The 18,195-nt window shown below is 47.1% G+C and overlaps 1 protein-coding gene across 1 annotated transcript in view; it reads left to right on the top strand.

The window, feature by feature from the left end:
- The window catches only part of REPIN1 (replication initiator 1), an 18,650-nt gene extending 5,313 nt beyond the window's left edge, over positions 1-13,337 (top strand). Inside the window, exons 2-4 of the mRNA XM_060782788.2 lie at positions 6,216-6,342; positions 8,955-9,077; positions 11,728-13,337. Of these exons, the coding sequence (XP_060638771.2) occupies positions 6,216-6,342; positions 8,955-9,077; positions 11,728-13,241 (1,764 nt within the window). The 3' untranslated portion in view covers positions 13,242-13,337. The remainder of the gene's footprint in view (positions 1-6,215; positions 6,343-8,954; positions 9,078-11,727) is intronic.
- Positions 13,338-18,195: the final 4,858 nt, after the last annotated feature.

The following is an 18,195-nucleotide window of genomic DNA, read 5'->3' as shown; positions in this document are numbered from 1 at the left end:
TCCTGCCAAAGCAAAGGGGCGCCTTACAAAAGGGCAAGAGGCAGAGTGGAATCTTTATTATTATTATTATTATTTTACTTACTGCCCTTGCAGAGCCTCAGGGTGGGTCAAGCACAGAAACGAGGAGGGGGATCCCATCAGGTCTGCTGATGACTATCCTGCCAAAGCAAAGGGGCGCTTTACAAAAGGGCAAGAGGCAGAGTGGAGTCATTATTATTATTATTATTATTATTATTATTATTATTATATTTATTGCCCTTCCAAGGGCCTCAGGGTGGGTCAAGCACAGAACCAAGGAGAGGGATCCCATCTGGTCTGCCAACGACTGTCCTGCCAAAGCAAAGGGCAAGAGGCAGAATGGAGTCTTTATTATTATTAATATATTTTATATTATTATATTTAAATATAATAATAATAATAATGACTCCACTCTGCCTCTTGCCCCTTTTTAAGGGCCTCAGGGTGGATCAAGCACAGGAACAAGGAGGGGGATCCCATCAGGTCCGCTGATGACCATCCTGCAAAAGCAAAGGGGCGCCTTACAAAAGGACAAGAGGCAGAGTGGGGTCATTATTATTATTATATTTATATTTATTGCCCTCCCAAGGGCCTCAGGGTGGGTCAAGCACAGAAACGAGGAGGAGGATCCCTTCAGGTCCGCTGAAGACTGTCCTGCCAAAGTAAAAAGGGGTGCCTTAGAAAAGGGCAAGAGGCAGAATGGAGTCTTTATTATTAATAATATATTTATTATATTTATATTTATTATATTTATTATATCTAAATATAATATTAATAATAATAAAGACTCCAATCTGCCTCTTGCCTCAGGGTGGGTCAAGTACAGAAACGAGGAGGTTAGCTGGTGACCGTCCTGCAAAAGCAATGGGGTGCCTTACAAAAGGGCAAGAGGAGGGGATCCCATCAGGTCCGCTGATGACCGTCCTGCAAAAGCAAAGGGGCGCCTTACGAAAGGGCAAGAGGCAAAGTGGCATTATTATTATTATTATTATTATTATTATTATTATTATTATTATTTATTGCCCTTCCAAGGGCTTCAGGGTGGGTCAAGCACGGAAACAAGGAGGGGATCCCATCAGGTCCGCTGATGACTGTCCTGCAAAAGCAAAGGGGCACCTTACGAAAGGGCAAGAGGCAAAGTGGCATTATTATTATTATTATTATTATTATTATTATTATTATTATTATATTTATTGCCCTTCCAAGGGCTTCAGGATGGGTCAAGCACGGAAACAAGGAGGGGATCCCATCAGGTCCGCTGATGACCATCCTGCCAAAGCAAACGGTCACCTTACGAAAGGGCAGGAGGACTGGCAGGCCGCTCTGGCCTTGCTCAGGTAGGAAGGAAAGCAGGATCCCTTGAGGTCCCAGGGATCCATTGCCAGCCAATGAGCTCCATCTTCCTCTCGGGAAAGGCACGAGCAGCACCGCCTCCTCCTGCCCATTGAGGCAGCTGCTTCAGCCCTCTCCAAAGAGTCCATCCACCCTGAAAGCCTCTCAGGACAAAGGGGGAGCAGGCTGGGATGGGGAGTTGGGACAAAATAGATACCTGTGCCTCCTCGAAGCCAACAACAACAACAACAAGGAGCAGACAGGTTTGTGCTGTGCATTTGCTTTTTTTTGCAGTGACTTCGCCGGATGGAAATTCCTGCTTTTGGCGATCATCAAATTGTGATATTTACTCCCCACATTATTATTAGTATAATTATGTCGTGTAGGCCATGGGCCAACTTGGGCCCTCCCTCCCTCCCTCCAGGTGTTTTGGACTCCAACTCCCACAATTGTGGGAGTTGGAGTCCAAAACACCTGGAGGGAGGGAGGGAGGGCCCAAGTTGGCCCAAGCTTACTATAAAGCCAATATAAGATGCTCAAACTGCCAAGGGAGGAGTCGGTTTCGTACAAGGCACCTACCTGCACCACGCCCGAAGCCTTATGCAAATTAATGCAGTTTGGCTCCTTCATTAGCCATCCTGTCTCCATGCGACGGGATCCTGGGAGTTGTAGTTTGCTGAGTCATCAGCTCTCTTCGGCCGAGATGGCTAAGAAGGCCTTGCGAAACTAAAACTCCCGGCGCCCGTAGCATTGAGGGGTCGGTCTAGCTGCATTCGTTCTACAGTGGAGATGCACCCACGTTTTGCCACGTAGCATGGGAAATATAATAGGGAACCTTCTGGTAATTTGTGTTCCACTTTTGTGATTTACGGCCACCTCCGAAGAATACGAACCACTATGTGTATCAGGTATGGACAAACTACGGGCTGCTAGGAATTGTGGGAGTTGAAGTCCAAAACACCTGCAAGGCTGAAGTTTTGGCCCACCTTGTAATTCGTGGTCCATTTCACAATTCTATATTTTGCAGGCTGCTTCACAATTATGGGTCCAAGTAATGATTTTGGCCCACCTTGCAATTCATGGCCCGCTTGACCTTTATGTATTTTCCGCCTAATTGACAGCTGTCATCCCTTTGATGATTTTGCACACGTTGCAATAATTGGCACATTTAATAACACCACGTAACACAATTTTTGTTACTGGGTTATAAATGTCATTTCTGTCATAAAAACATGGGAAACGTTTATTAAACTATATATATAGTTTGGATAGACCACATCAGCTCTAGCTTCTGATACAGAACATATGCCATCCAGTAGTCTCCATCTGCTTGCCCACAGAAAACCATATCTAATAATATATATATCTAAATATATATATCTAAATATATATATATTGTGGGACATCCTGAGGCAGCACATTTTACTCTAGTTTTCCAATGAATATCTCCTACTCGACCAGTGTTTCCCAACCTTTTTTTGACTAGGGATTACTCACCAACATTAATACCAGAAGAGTTACGAATCAGTTTTTGGTCAACTTTAGATTCGGTTTGGTTATTTGGGGTGCTGATTCAGAAAATTGCATGGGATAGACTACATCAGCTCTAGCTTCTGATACAGAACATATGCCATCCGGTAGTTGCCATTTGCTCACCCACAGAAAACCATATTTCATCATCATCATCATCATCATCATTTAATTACTTATTAATCGCCCTACATCCAAGATGCTCTAGGCAATTTACAAGCTATTTAATAATCTAGAGCGGATGTGGTCTATCCAATGCAGTTTTCTGAATCAGCACCCCAATTACCCCCAGAAATAGGCCTAACTAGGGTTGGTTATTTGGGTTGTTGATTCAGAAAATTGAATTTGATAGACCACATTATTATTATTATTATTATTATTATTATTATTTACAACATTTATATCCCGCCCTTCTCATCCCGAAGGGGACTCAGAGCGGCTTACAAGGTATATATACATACAATATATTATTAACATAGTACAATATCAGTTTTAAATATTGCTATATTGCACTATATCAATTATACTGTAATATTATTAGTAATATTACATGTAATATAAATATATAATTATAATATATTATTAGTAGTAGTATTATATTGCATTACATTACATCAGCTCTAGCTTCTCATACAGAACATATGCCATCCAGTAGTCACTCATCTGTTCGACCATAGATAACCATATTTAATAATCTAGAGCTGATGTGGTCTATCCAATGCAGTTTTCTGAATCAGCACCCCAAATAATCCCAGATATGGGCCTAACTAAGAATAGGCCTAGATTCGGTTTGGTTATTTGGGCTGCTGATTCAGAAAATTGCATTGGATAGACTCTAGCTTCTGATACAGAACATATGCCATCCAGTAGTCACCATTTTCTCGCCCACAGAAAACCATATTTAATAATCTAGAGCTGATGTGGTCTATCCAATGCAGTTTTCTGAATCAGCACCCCAATTGCCCCCAGAAATACGCCTAACTAGGTTTGGTTATTTGGGTTGTTGATTCAGAAAATTGCATTGGATAGACTACATCAGCTCTGGCTTCTGATACAGAACATATGCCATCCAGTAGTTACCATTTTCTCGCCCACAGAAAACCATATTTAATAATCTAGAGCTGATGAGGTCTATCCAATGCAGTTTTCTGAATCAGCACCCCAATTACCCCCAGAAATAGGCCTAACTAGGTTTGGTTATTTGGGTTGTTGATTCAGAAAATTGCATTGGATAGACCACATCAGCTCTAGCTTCTGATACAGAACATATGCCATCCAGTAGTCACCATTTTCTCACCCACAGAAAACCATATTTAATAATCTAGAGCTGATGTGGTCTATCCAATGCAGTTTTCTGAATTAGCACCCCAATTACCCCCAGAAATAGGCCTAACTAGGTTTGGTTATTTGGGTTGTTGATTCAGAAAATTGCATTGGATAGACCACATCAGCTCTAGCTTCTGATACAGAACATATGCCATCCAGTAGTTGCCCATCTGTTCGACCATAGAGAACCATATTTAATAATCTAGAGCTGATATGGTCTATCCAATGCAATTTTCTGAACCAGTCCCCCAAATAACCCCAGGAATAGGCCTAACTAGGAATAGGCCTAGATTCGGTTTGGTTATTTGGGGTGCTGATTCAGAAAATTGCATTGGATAGACCACATCAGCTCTGGTTTCTGATACAGAACCTCTGCCACCCAGTAGTCGCCATCTGCTTGCCCACAGAAAACCAGGGACCACTTTGGCCAGGGACCACTCTCCAAAATTAGTACCAAAAAGAATTACGAATTAGTTTTTGGTCAACTTTAGATTCGGTTTGGTTATTTGGGGTACTGATTTGGAAAATTGCATTTGATAGACCACATCATCTCTAGCTTCTCATAACAGAACATATGCCATCCAGTAGTCGCCATATGCTCGGCCACAGTAAAAACATATTTAATAATCTAGATCTGATGTGGTCTATCCAATGCAATTTTTTAAATTAGCACCCCAATTACCCCAGAAATAGGATTAACTAGGTTTGGTTATTTGGGTTGTTGATTCAGAAAATTGCATTGGATAGACCACATCAGCTCCAGCTTCTCATACAGAACATATGCCATCCAGTAGTCATCCATCTGTTTGACCATAGAGAACCATATTTAATAATCTAGATCTGATGTGGTCTATCCAATGCCGTTTTCTGAGTTAGCACCCCAAATAACCCCAGAAATCAAACACAGTCCTTGTAAGTAACACAGAACAAGGCTTCTTCATCTTTGTCCAAACGAGAGAGCAAAACATAAACCTTGAGTAAATAGCTGTTCCACCATAGCAAAGAGCATCCCTTTTAGAACATAGCAGCATTACAGCATATTGCTTCTCCTCCTCAGAGTAGTGTATTGCTTCTCCAAACTGTATTCTAAAATCCATACAGTTACACCCCATCGAGTATGGCCCAAACATGCTGGCTGACCTACATTACCAGCTGCACATAATAATTAACATCAAAAGGTTTTTCTTTAACACATACACACTTGATCCTGCTACTACTTACTGTAACAAGCTAGACAAATGGTCGGGAGCTTACTCCAACCCAGGCTGGCTTCGAACTCATGACCTTTCGGTCAGTGGTGATTTAATGTAGCTGACTCCCAGACAGCTGTGCCCCAGTCCGTGTTATGAGTCCATATAGTGATTTTGGCCCACCTTGCAATTCATGGCCCGCTTGACCATTGTTAGCTCGTTTGCTTCTCTTAGAGTAGTGTATTGTTTCTCCAAACTGTATTCTAAAATCCATACAGTTACACCCCACCGAGTATGGCCCAAACATGCTGGCTGACCTACATTACCAGCTACACATAATAATTAACATCATAAGGTTTTTCTTTAACAGACACACACACTTGATTCTGCTACTACTTACTGTAACAAGCTAGACAAATGGTCGGGGGCTTACTCCAACCCAGGCTGGCTTCGAACTCATGACCTTTCGGTCAGTGGTGATTTAATGCAGCTGACTCCCAGACAGCTGTGCCCCAGTCCGTGATAGGAGTCCATATAGTGATTTTGGCCCACCTTGCAATTCATGGCCCACTATTAACTCGTTCCATATTTTTGGTCTCCTTGAGTCCCAACTTGCAATTTGTGGCAATTTGAGGTTGTTGCCTACTTTGCGATTCTTGTCCCACTCGATACTTGGGCCCAGTTGATGTTCTCCTCTGTGATTTTGGCCCACCTTGAAGTTCTTGGCCTGCTTCATTTGGGATTCATGTCCCGTCCTCTTGCAGTCCGCCCCCTCTCTTTGTGGGGCGCTTGGTGCTGAGGGGCTGCTCCTTGTTGCAGGTACCGGTGGCCTTTGCGGACGTGGCGGTCTACTTCTCTCCCGCGGAGTGGGCGGAGCTCGCGGAGTGGCAGAAGGAGCTCTACCAGGACGTAATGGCCGAGAACTTTGAGCTGGTCTGCTCTCTGGGTAATGACGGCTTTTGGTTCTCCCTCTGACACCGAGACCCCTTCCCATCCTCATTCCCTTTGGGGGCTCAACCTAGTGACCCACCCTGAGTCCCGAGGAATTCCAAAGGCTGCATCTGCACTGTAGGATCAATGCAGGGCTTGACACCACTTCCACGGCTATGGGATTCTAGCAGAAGTCATTTGGTGAAGCCCTGGCACTTTTAGGCCGAGAAGGGACAAGAATGCTTGCAAAACTGGATTGCCATGGTTCCGTAGCATTGAACCATGGCTGTTCAAGTGGTGTCAAACTGCATTAATTCTGCAGTGCAGATGCACCCAAAGACCCTTGGAATTTGTAGCAGGCAACTTACGGCCCTCTAAGTGCTATTTGCCTACAATTCCCATCTGCTTTAGATAGGAGAATTAACATTATGGGGGTTGGGTTGTTGTAGGTTTTTTCGGGCTATATGGCCATGTTCTAGAGGCATTCTCTCCTGACGTTTCACCTGTATCTGTGGCAAGCATCCTCAGAGGTAATGAGGTGACCTGACAACCTCTGAGTTGACATTTCAAATAGGTGCAGGTGAAACGTCAGGAGAGAATGCCTCTAGAATATGGCCATATAGCCCGAAAAAACATACAACAACCCAGTGATTCCAGCCATGAAAGCCTTGAACAATACATTATAGGGATTGAAATCCAAAAAGCAGTAATTGCACACTACAGTGTTCCCTCGCTTATTGCAGTGATCCGTTCCAGGACCACCCGCAAAAAGTGAAAATCCACGAAGTAGGGATGCTCCACCCACTCGAGTGAGTGGAGTGTCCCTATGTTGTGACGGCCTCCTCCTCCTTCCGCCGTTGCTCCCCGCCTCAGAGGTCCCTGTATACAGTGTTCCCTCGCTACTTTGCGGTTCGCTTATTGTGGACTCGCTGATTCATGGGGAGCAGTGAGAGAACACTGTGTATTCGATGCAGAGGCTGCTCACCTCTCCTCCTCCTCCTCACTGCCTCCGCTGCTCCCTACTCCTTCCTCGCCAGGCTCGGCATCCAAGGGGCCTCCAAGGTGGGGAGCGGCGGAGGTGGCAAGGAGGAGAAGGCCGCCACCGAAGAAGGCCTTGATAGTGGCCTCCTCATCATCTCTGCTGCTCCCCACCTCGGAGACCCCTTGGACACCCAGCCTGGAGAGGAAGGAATGGGGAGCAGCAGAGGCGGCGAGGAGGAGGAGGCGGAGGAGAGGTGAGCAGCCTCTACATTGAATACACAGTGTTCCTTTGTTGCTTCCCATGAAACAGCGAGTCCGCAATAAGCGAACCGCGAAGTATTTATTTATTTATTTACTTGCAGTATTTATATTCCGCCCTTCTCACCCCGCTGGGGACTCAGGGCGGATTACAATGTACATCTACATGGCAAACATTCAATGCCATAGACATACAACATATATAGAGAGACACACAGAGGTTATTTAACTTTCCGGCTTTCATGAGAGTATTCTGGCCACCAGGGGAGCTGTCGCTTCACTGTCCATTATTAACTATGTTGGAGTACTTCCTCATTCTTTTTGCATGGTTGCTGAAGATTTTTATGGCATCGTAAATTAGTTAAATTAGCCTCCCTGCATAAGCGGTACCTAAATTTCCTACTTGACAGATGCAACTGTCTTTCAGGCTGCAAAGGTCGACAGCAAGCTACACAAATTGGTCGGAAGCTCACTCCAACCCAGGCTGGCTTCGAAGTCATGACCTTTTGGTCAGTAGTGATCTTAATGCAGCTGACTTCCAGCCAGCTGCGCCACAGTCCCAGTGGCGCAGCTGGTATCAAGGGAACACCGTATACAGTTATTTTGCTGGAGCTACTAGAACTCTCTGGCGGAGAATTTGGAACACCTCTCGCTAAACTACAAATCCCATTGCCATGACAGCTGAGGTGGAATCCTACCACAACTGCTGTGTTGGGTAAACGCTTCATAATATAATTGATTGCCCTGCTTCAAGCAATATTTACAAGAGAGAGGGATCTTTTCTCTTCTCCCAGATTTATGCATATTAATCAACAGTTTAATATGCATATTGAAATCAGAGGCTGAGGCATCCAAGATGCAGCCGATGCCCTCCTTTCTCCCTGGCCAAGAATTCTACATAAATCCCTTTGCAAACTACAAATCCCAGAATCCGAGTACAGTAGAGTCTTGCTTATCCAACCTTCACTCATCCAATGTGTATGATCCAACGCAATCCTCCTCCCACTTGGATCTACAGCTGTTTTGGTGCTAAATTTGTAAATACAGTCATTACAACATAACATTACCGTGTATTGAACTGTTTTTTCTTTCGATTTTGGTGCTTAATTTGTAAAATCATGACGTAATTTGACCTTTAATAGGCTTTTCCTTAATTCCCTCCTCATTATCCAACATATTCGCTTATCCAACGTTCTGCTGGCATGTTTATGTTGGATAAGCGAGACTCTACTGTACATTCAAACTACAACTTCCTGAATTCTGTGATGAAGGCCCATAACAACCAGAAAGGGTATCATGGTGGGGTAACAGCACCCTGCCCCATCCTCACCTTCTTCACCTGCAAGGCTGTTGTTTGCGGCTACATCCGTGTCTCTCCTTCCCTTGCAGAGTGCCTGCTCTCCATCCCGGAGCTTCTTTCCCGGCTGCTGCGATGGGAGGCCCCGCCTGCCGCAGAGACCCCCCAACCACGAGGAATAAGCAACTCCCCACAGAAGGAGGAGGAGCCCCCAGGTGAGGATGCTGGGACCGCCAGTGAAACCGGGGCAGGCAGGGCTTTTGGCAAAGTGGAGGGTGGGGTACTAGACGATGTCTCCCCTTTTTCTGTCCTGAGTTGCCCTTCAAAAACAGCCTTTAGACAATGTTGAAAGTAAAAGAAAAATGCTTTACTTCAGCAAACATAAAGCATAAGCAAATGCAATTGAAAAATGCAAAAGAAAGTAATGAAGTCTTAATCCAGACATAATTTAAAATCTCTTACAAAGTCCCAAAAGAAACACCAGTCTTCAATCAGACAACGGGCAATGAACTAAGTCCTTAGCAGCAGGCACAAAGGAGATTTCATTGGAGAGAAAACATCGGTATCAAGGTTGTTGTTACCAGCGAAAGCTGACTATTCCTGCCTCTGATTTATAGTCCTGGATTCTCTATGCAGGAGATGCTAGGGCAGTGGTCCCCAAATGTTTTTGGCCTACAACTCCCAGAAATCCCAGCCAGTTTACGAGCTGTTAGGATCTCTGGGAGTTGAAGGCCAAAAACATCTGGGGACCTCAGGTTGAGAACCACTGTGCTACGGTGTCTCCCAATTAGCTCAGCGTTTTTAGCAGCTATTCTGGCTGAATGCTATCTGTGCTCTGTCTCTTTTCGTCTCTCTAGAAATGTGGGCACTTTCAAACTCTCATTGTCTGATTCTTCTTTTCCCTCCAATTCCTGAGCACTCCCCTGCTCCCCTTCCTCTTCCAAAGATGAGGAATCCCCAACATTTTCTAGCATGGTGGGAGGAAAGCCATAACTGTTTAGTTAGGAGTCCTGTAGTGGCATCCTGAAAAGGGCAGTGGCCGGTGCCCACTTCGAACAGCAATGGCAGAAAAGGAGGGCAGGGCAGAGGATATGACATAATGTAAATTAAACTATGTGTAGTTCACGTTCAATCAGCCCACACCCTGCCTTACCAGAGAAAGAAAATATGCCACACAGGTGAAGAGTAAAGAACTAGTTACTCTTCTTGGTTCAGAACAACATGTGTACAATGTAAACAGTTGCACCAACTCATATAATGTACTTTTATGAGAGGTTGAAAGTATTATTTCTTTGTCCATGTTGGACAAATTCCTTCAGCAGCTCATAAAGTGAGAGTACAGTGTTCCCTCACTACTTCGCGGTTCGCTTTATGCAGACTTGCTGTTTCGTGGATTTTTTGTAAATATTAATATAAATTAAATCTATATAAATAAAAATGTAATGTTCATTTGTGGGATTAACATAACTCAAAAACCACTGGATGAATTGATACCAAATTTGGACACAATGCACATATCAGGCCAATGAAGGACCATCACTCATAAAAACACTGAAAAACACAGCAAAAAAGACTTTAAAAGCCAAAAAAAAAAATTCATTACAATGCATGCACAAAACTATATATATACGCACATACACACAAATATATACACACATATATACTGTCGGAACCCAGATGCCTTAAAGAGCCAGACACAGGAGTATATCCAAAACAATAGTTTATCAAAGCGAAGTAAACAGGACTCAGAGACACTTGCTTCAGTGCCTCTGGTCAGAACTCAAAGTTTGCAGCAATTTGCAGCTTGGAAAACAAACTTGGAAAATAAACCGGATCAAACTGGCAAAAAATCCGAATTAAATAAGAGTTCCTCCAAAACACACCAAAATCACACAGTTCAATCACACAGTCCTCTACCACTCCTAATATCAGTTGTAGCGTTGCCAGCAGACTCTACTACAACATATACACTCGCAAAACACATATACACAGACTGGGCCACAGCAACGCTTGCATGGCTCCGGAGGCAGGTAACGAAGCACAGGTAGGTAACGAAGCACATGAGGCTTGGCCTCATGTAAGCCGCCCCGAGTCCCCTTTGGGGAGATGGTGGCGGGGTATATATAAAGTTGTTTATTATTATTATTATTATTATTATTATTATTATTACTAAAATCCACAAAGTAGGGGCGCTATATTAATTTTAATATTTATACATTATGCTAACATAATGTATAAATATTAAAATTAATATAGCGTCCCTACTTTGTGGATTTTCACTTATCGCGGGTGGTCCTGGAACGGAACACCCACAATAAGTGAGGGAACACTGCACACTCCAAAATATGTCTCTCTCTGCTTCTCTCTTCAAACTGTCTCTCTCTGCACGTGCATAGCTCAAGCCTGAACAAAAATGTAACAGTATCCAAAAGGCCCAGGCTCAGCCATCTGCTTGGGCAATGCCTGACCAATCAGCTTCGTGCATCTTATTTTGCAGTTGACACAGATATATTACCTGATTCCTTGCATGCTGCAACATGCAAGGAATGGAAAGGCTAGTGCCAAGAGTGGGAAAAGCCACTGTTTTGCACTGCAATTCCTAGAATAATAATAATAATAATAATAATAATAATAATAATAATAATAATTCCTAGAATGCCTCAGCTGTCAGGGCTGTGAGGAATCCAGAAATTGCAACCTAAAATTTACAAGAAAAATAGTTTCCCAAAAGAATCTTTCTCCAAGTTAGTTCAAGAGAGCCCAGGCATCCTGGCTTGTGGACCTTCAGGCTGAGGGGGGGGGGGGTCTTTGCATTGGAAGGCGTCTTTGCAACAAGTCCTAATGTCCCCCCATTTTTTTTCGCAGTCACTATTGTCACGCTGAGCGAGCAGCCGGACGAAAATGGCCAGCCCGACTCTCCAAAGGCAGCCGGACCCAAGGCCTTGAAAAGGGCCCGCCTTCGCCGCCCCAGAACAGCAGAGAAGGGCCCCGAGAAGACCCCCCCTCTGAGGCTGCCGGCCCAGAAGAGGGAGAAGCCCTACAAGTGCCCCAAGTGCCAGCGCAGCTTCCTGTACCGAGTGGCCCTGATCGCCCACCGGCGCCTCCACGTGCGGAAGTGGCCCCGGATCGGGCCCCCGAGTGCGGGGCGGTCCCCCTCCTCTCCCTCTTCCCCACGCTCGCCGCCCGACCCGGTGGTGCCACAGGAGGGCCGCTCGGGGTCTGGCGCCACCAGCCCCTTCGCCTGCGCTCCGGGTGAGGGGGGACCGCTGCCCTTCTGGCCCGAGATGGCCTTGCACCAGCAGGGCCCCGCCGGCCACGGCTTCAACCCCTGGGCCCTGGGCTACGGGCCCCAGCCTTTGCCCGGCCACCAGGCCCCAGGGCTCCACAGCAACGGGGAGTTCATCTGCGACCAGTGTGGCTGGAGCTTCCACGGATGGGAAGAGCTGGTCACGCACCAGATGGCCCACATGGCGGCCGAGGGCATCGCGGGGTCCGTGCCCAAGGCGGGGGCGCTGGCCCAGCTGGCCGCCGACCGCCCTTACTCCTGCAACCTGTGCGGCAAGAGCTTCCGGCACAAGCCGAACTTGCTGGCCCACCGGCAGGTGCACACGGGCGAGCGGCGGTACCAGTGCCAGGAGTGCGGGAAGTCCTTCGGGAGTAAGGCCTACCTGGCCTCCCACCAGCACATCCACACCGGGGAGAAGCCCTACGTCTGCGCCCAGTGCGGCAAGAGCTTCCGCCACAAGCCCAACCTCATCTCCCACCAGAAGATCCACAGCCGCGAGCCCCTCTCGGCCCCCCAGCAACACCCGCCGGACGCCTTCAACGGGGAGGCCGCCTTCCCCGGAGCCCGGCCTGTACCGGACCCCCTCGGGGTCGAGGCCTTCCAGGTCCAGCAACAGCGAATTCTGGCCGCCCACCGGTCCTGCGCTCAGGGGGACTCCCCGCTGCTACCGGCGGCCCTCCCGTTGCCGCCGACCCTCCTGCCCCCGCCACTGCTGCCCCCTCCGCCGGCCGTGGACCGCCCCTTCATCTGCCCGGTCTGCGCCAAGCCGTTCCGCTGCAAGCCCTACCTGGTGGCCCACCTCCGCATCCACACGGGGGAGAAGCCCTACGCCTGCAGCCGCTGCCCCAAGCGCTTCTCCCAGAAGTCCAACCTGGTCTCGCACGAGCGGCTCCACACCGGCGAGAAGCCCTACGCCTGCCCGCTCTGCCCCCGCGTCTTCAGCCAGGGCTCCAACATGCGCGCCCACCAGCGCAGCCACCGCAACATCGTGCCGGTCGAGGTGGCGGAGGGACCCCTGCGGCAGGGCTACGTGACGGCGGCAGCCGGGGCAATAACAGTGCGGCAGGTCCAGGTCCCGGCCCAGCCCAATTAGGGGTCCGGTTGGCTTCTCCGTCCGTCCGACCGTCCGCCCACGGGCCTCCCTCCGCACACCGCCGGCTTCTTCCCACACACCACAGTCGCCCCCGTTTAGCTCTGGGCGGTGCTTATGCACAACACCTGTGGCCTTTGCCCCTCCCGCCCCTCCGCAAGACCCCAAATCCTCTCAGAATGGCCTTCGGTGCCCCTTGACCTTTCCGCAAATCTTTCAGGGGACACTCTCTCTCTCACACTCCTTCCCTATTAATTCCGCAACTCTGGAATTTTTGCTTCGGTGGATTTAACAATATTGTAAAAGCAGGTTGCTTGGAAGGACTCCCCAGACGGTCCGGGGTTCAACGGCAAGCTCCAAACAACATCCAGTTTGGTCGAGAAGCAAGACCAGAACTTGTTTAGCTGCATGGCCTCATGGTTAGTTGCCCTCAGGATGAAGAAGGCTCAGTCTGTGAGAAGGCCTCAGTGTTAGTTTGCCTCAGTGCGAGAAAGGCCTCAGGAGGAGAGAGGCAAAAGAATGGAAGTTCACTCTGATTTGCCTTTGAGGCGCCACGTGCTTTCACCATGGCCTCATTGTTTGTTGCCCTCAGGATGAAGAAGAATCAGTCTGTGAGAAAGCCTCAGTGTTAGTTTGCCTCAGTGCGAGAAAGGCCTCAGTAGGAGAGAGGCATAAGCAGCTGAGGTGGAAAAGAATGGAAGTTCACTTGGATTTGCCTTTGAGACATCACGTGCTTTCACCATAGCCTCATTGTTTGTTTCCCTCAGGATGAAAAAGCCCCAGTCTGTGAGAAGGCCTCGGTGTTAGTTTGCCTCAGTGCGAGAAAAGCCTCAGTAGGAGAGAGGCATAAGCGGCTGAGGTGGAAAAGAATGGAAGTTCACTCGGATTTGCCTTTGAGGCACCACGTCCTTTCACCATGAACTCATTGTTAGTTGCCCTCAGGATGAAGAAGCCTCAGTCTGTGAGAAGGCCTCAGTGTCAGTTTGCCTCAGTGCGAGAGAGGCCTCAGTAGGAGAGAGGCAGAAGCGGTTGAGGTGGAAAAGAATGGAAGTTCACTCGGATTTGCCTTTGAGGCGCCACGTGCTTTCAACATGGTCTCATTGTTAGTTGCCCTCAGGATGAAGATGCCTCAGTCTGTGAGAAGGCCTCAGTGTTAGTTTGCCTCAGTGCGAGAGAGGCCTCAGTAGGAGAGAGGCAGAAGCGGCTGAGGTGGAAAAGAATGGAAGTTCACTCGGATTTGCCTTTGAGGCGCCACGTGCTTTCAACATGGTCTCATTGTTAGTTGCCCTCAGGATGAAGATGCCTCAGTCTGTGAGAAGGCCTCAGTGTTAGTTTGCCTCAGTGCGAGAGAGGCCTCAGTAGGAGAGAGGCAGAAGCGGCTGAGGTGGAAAAGAATGGAAGTTCACTCGGATTTGCCTTTGAGGCGTCACGTGCTTTAACCACGGGGTTTTGATAGATCCTGGGGCTTGGCTTGAGTCTCCATGTGAACATAAACACATCATTAAAAGATGCTTTACGAGACGAATGCTCTGGAGGCACAACCTGGCTTTTCCGGTTTTCTCACCTGGGCAGAGGCCAGATAGGGCCAGAGGGACCCATCATGCATTGTTCCTTCAATGATTTGTGGTCAGAAGAGCACAAGAAGGACTCAAGGTGCATCTACACCAGGCCTGAGCCAACTTGGGCCCTCCCTCCAGGTGTTTTGTACTCCAACTCCCACAATTCCTAACAGCCGGTAGGCTGTTAGGAATTGTGGGAGTTGGAGTCCAAAACACCTGGAGGGCCCAAGTTGGCCCAGGCCTAATCTACACTCTAGAATTAATGCAATTTGGCACCACTTATCAATAATAATACTTATTTTTATATATTACAAAGTCAAAATAGGTGGGTACGTACATTTGTTTGTACCTCAAAAAGCTATCACATGGTGCGATGCATCCAGATCAAACATGGCATACATATTATTTAGTGTCCACCTTAAAGTAATGTCAGGGTTTCGACTAAAAAAATGCATTTCATTTTGGGGAGAGGGACCCAAAAACAAAAAGAACGTATGCAGCACTTAGAAGCAACCACAAGAGGGCAGCCTTGGATTAGATAGGGTTAGTTACTGGGCTATAGAAAGTAGTTGGGTACAAACATTTGTTTGTAACTCAAAAGGCCTTCAGATAGTGTGATGGATCCAGACCAAACATGGCACACATATTCTTTAGTGTCCACCTTAAAGTAATGTCAGGGTTTTGACTAAAAAAAATCACTTCATTTTGGGGAGAGGGTCCCAAAAACAAAAAAACGTTATGCAGCACTTAGAAGCAACCACAAGAGGGCAGCCTTGGGTTAGATAGGATTAGTTACTGGCCTATAGGAAGTAGGTGGGTACATACATTTGTTTGTACCACAAAAGGCTTTCAAATGGTGTGATGGATCCAGACCACACATGGCACACATATCCTTTAGTGTCCACCTTAAAGTAATGTCAGAGTTTCGACTAAAAAATGCCCTTCATTTTGGGGAGAGGGTCCCAAAAACAAAAAGAACGAATGCAGCACTTAGAAGCAACCACAAGAGGGCAGCCTTGGGTTAGACAGGATTAGCTACTGGCCTATAGGAATGTATGTATGCAGTGCTGAGATGGTGGCTTCCAAGAAAAGGCTGGATTTAGTTAGGTGGTTAGGCCATAAAAAGGTGCAGCATAGAGCAAAAAAAATCATAGCCCATAATAATAATAGTGATAATAATAATATTTATTTAACGTGTCAGAAATGAATTGAGAATACAGTTATAATGTATTTAAAAAACCACAAAGTTTGAAAACTTGGCATGATTGGGTTGTATGAGGATTGAATGAAAAGTAATGCCTCCACCTTCGTAACTCCTCAGCAGATGGCAGTACTGGTATGCGGCAGGTACTGGCTTGTTCAGTAGACTCTCCTCTACAGTGTCATTTTGGTGGGAAGTCTTAGCATTGAACGGTTGTGTTGTTAAAGTGCGAAGTATGGAACCCTGTGCAGATGGTTGGTCAGTGCGACTTAAGCAACGTATGTGGCAGGTACTGGCTTGTTCAGTAGACTCTCCTCTACAGTTTATTTATTATTTAAACTTATATGCGGCCACTCCCCTGGGGCTCGGAGCGGCTTACAAGAATAGCTAAAATCTAACAAAGTTTAAAAGCAATTTAAAACAATTTAAAAACAACAGTATCAAACATTAAAAGCCTGTCGGAACAGGTATGTCTTCCATGCCCTGCGGAAAGCTGGTAAGTCCTGCAGGGCACGAACCTCAGGTGGCAGAGCATTCCAGACTGATGGCGCCACTGCTGTGAAGGCTCTGCATCTGGTTGCCGTTAGACGCAAGGTCTTGACACTGGGGACTTCCAATAGATCTTGGTCCTCAGAACGGAGGGATCTCTGTTCTCATTTTGGAGGGAAGCCTTAGCATTGAACGGTTGTGTTGTTAAAGTGCGAAGTATGGAACCCTGCTCAGACGGTCGGTCAATGCGACTTAAGCAATGTGTAGTCATTGAATTCTTGACAGCAGAAGGTGTCACCCCAAAGGAGTAATGAAGGTGGAGGCATTTCTTTTCATTCAACCTTCGTAGGTTTTTTTGGGCTGTATAGCCATGTTCTAGAAGCATTCTCTCCTGATGTTTCGCCTGCACCTGTGGCAAGCATCCTCACAATCTCTGGGAATGCTTGCCATAGATGCAGACAAAACATCAGGAGAGAATGCTTCTAGAACATGGCCCAGACAGCCCGGACAACTCACAGCAACCCAGTGATTCTAGCCATGAAAGCCTTTGACAATACGCTTGGCCCTTTGACCAGAAACTGGCCTCTTGGAATGCCTCTGGTGTCACTATAAGAAGGTCCTCCATTGTGCATGTGGCAGGGCTCAGACTTATTTATTTATTGTGTCATCAGCAACCAGACATTTTTAACAAAAACAAACAGACAGAACACAGAGATTGCGAGCTTGGTAGTTGATTAAATGTCCTTTGACCAGTATCTGGCTACTTGGAGTCCCCCTGGTGTGGCTTTAAGGAGGTCCTCCCTTGTGCATGTGGCTGGGCTCAGGTTGCATTGCAGCAGGTGGTCAGTGGTTTGCTCTTCTCCACACTCGCATGTCGTGGACTCCACTTTGTGGCCCCATTTCTTGAGGTTGGCTCTGCATCTTGTGGTGCCAGAGCGCAGCCTGTACAGCGCCTTCCAAGTCGCCCAGTCTTCTGTGTGCCCAGGGGGGAGTCTCTCATTGGGTATCAGCCATTGGTTGAGGTTCTGGGTTTGAGCCTGCCACTTTTGGACTCTTGCTTGCTGTGGTGTTCCAGCAAGTGTCTCTGTCAAACTTAGAAAACTATTTCTTGATTTAAGTCATTCATGTGCTGGCTGATACCCAAACAAGGGATGAGCTGGAGATGTCTCTGCCTTGGTCCTTTCACTATTGGCTGCTACTTCCCGGCGGATGTCAGGTGGTGCAATACCGGCTAGACAGTGTAATTTCTCCAGTGGTGTAGGGCGCAGACACCCCGTGATAATGCGGCATGTCTCATTCAGAGCCACATCCACTATTTTAGCGTGGTGAGATGTGTTCCACACTGGGCATGCGTACTCAGCAGCAGGGTAGCATAGCGCAAGGGCAGATGTCTTCACTATGTCTGGTTGTGATCCCCAGGTTGTGCCAGTCAGCTTTCGTATGATATTGTTTCTAGCACCCACTTTTTGCTTGATGTTCAGGCAGTGCTTCTTGTAGGTCAGAGCACAGTCCAGAGTGACTCCCAGGTATGTGGGTGCGCTGCAATGCTCCAGTAGGATTCCTTCCCAGGTCATCCTCAGAGCTTGAGATGCTTGTCTGTTCCTAAAGTGAGAAGCACACGTCTGCATTTTATATGGATTAGGGATCAGCTGGTTTTCCCTGTAATAGGCAGTAAGAGCACCTAGAGCTTCGGAGAGCTTCTGGTCAA

This window comes from Anolis sagrei, chromosome 6, assembly GCF_037176765.1.
Source record: "Anolis sagrei isolate rAnoSag1 chromosome 6, rAnoSag1.mat, whole genome shotgun sequence".
NCBI lineage: Eukaryota > Metazoa > Chordata > Lepidosauria > Squamata > Dactyloidae > Anolis > Anolis sagrei.
The sequence above is the reverse complement of the archived record's forward strand: the minus strand, read 5'-3'. Positions and strand labels throughout refer to the sequence as shown.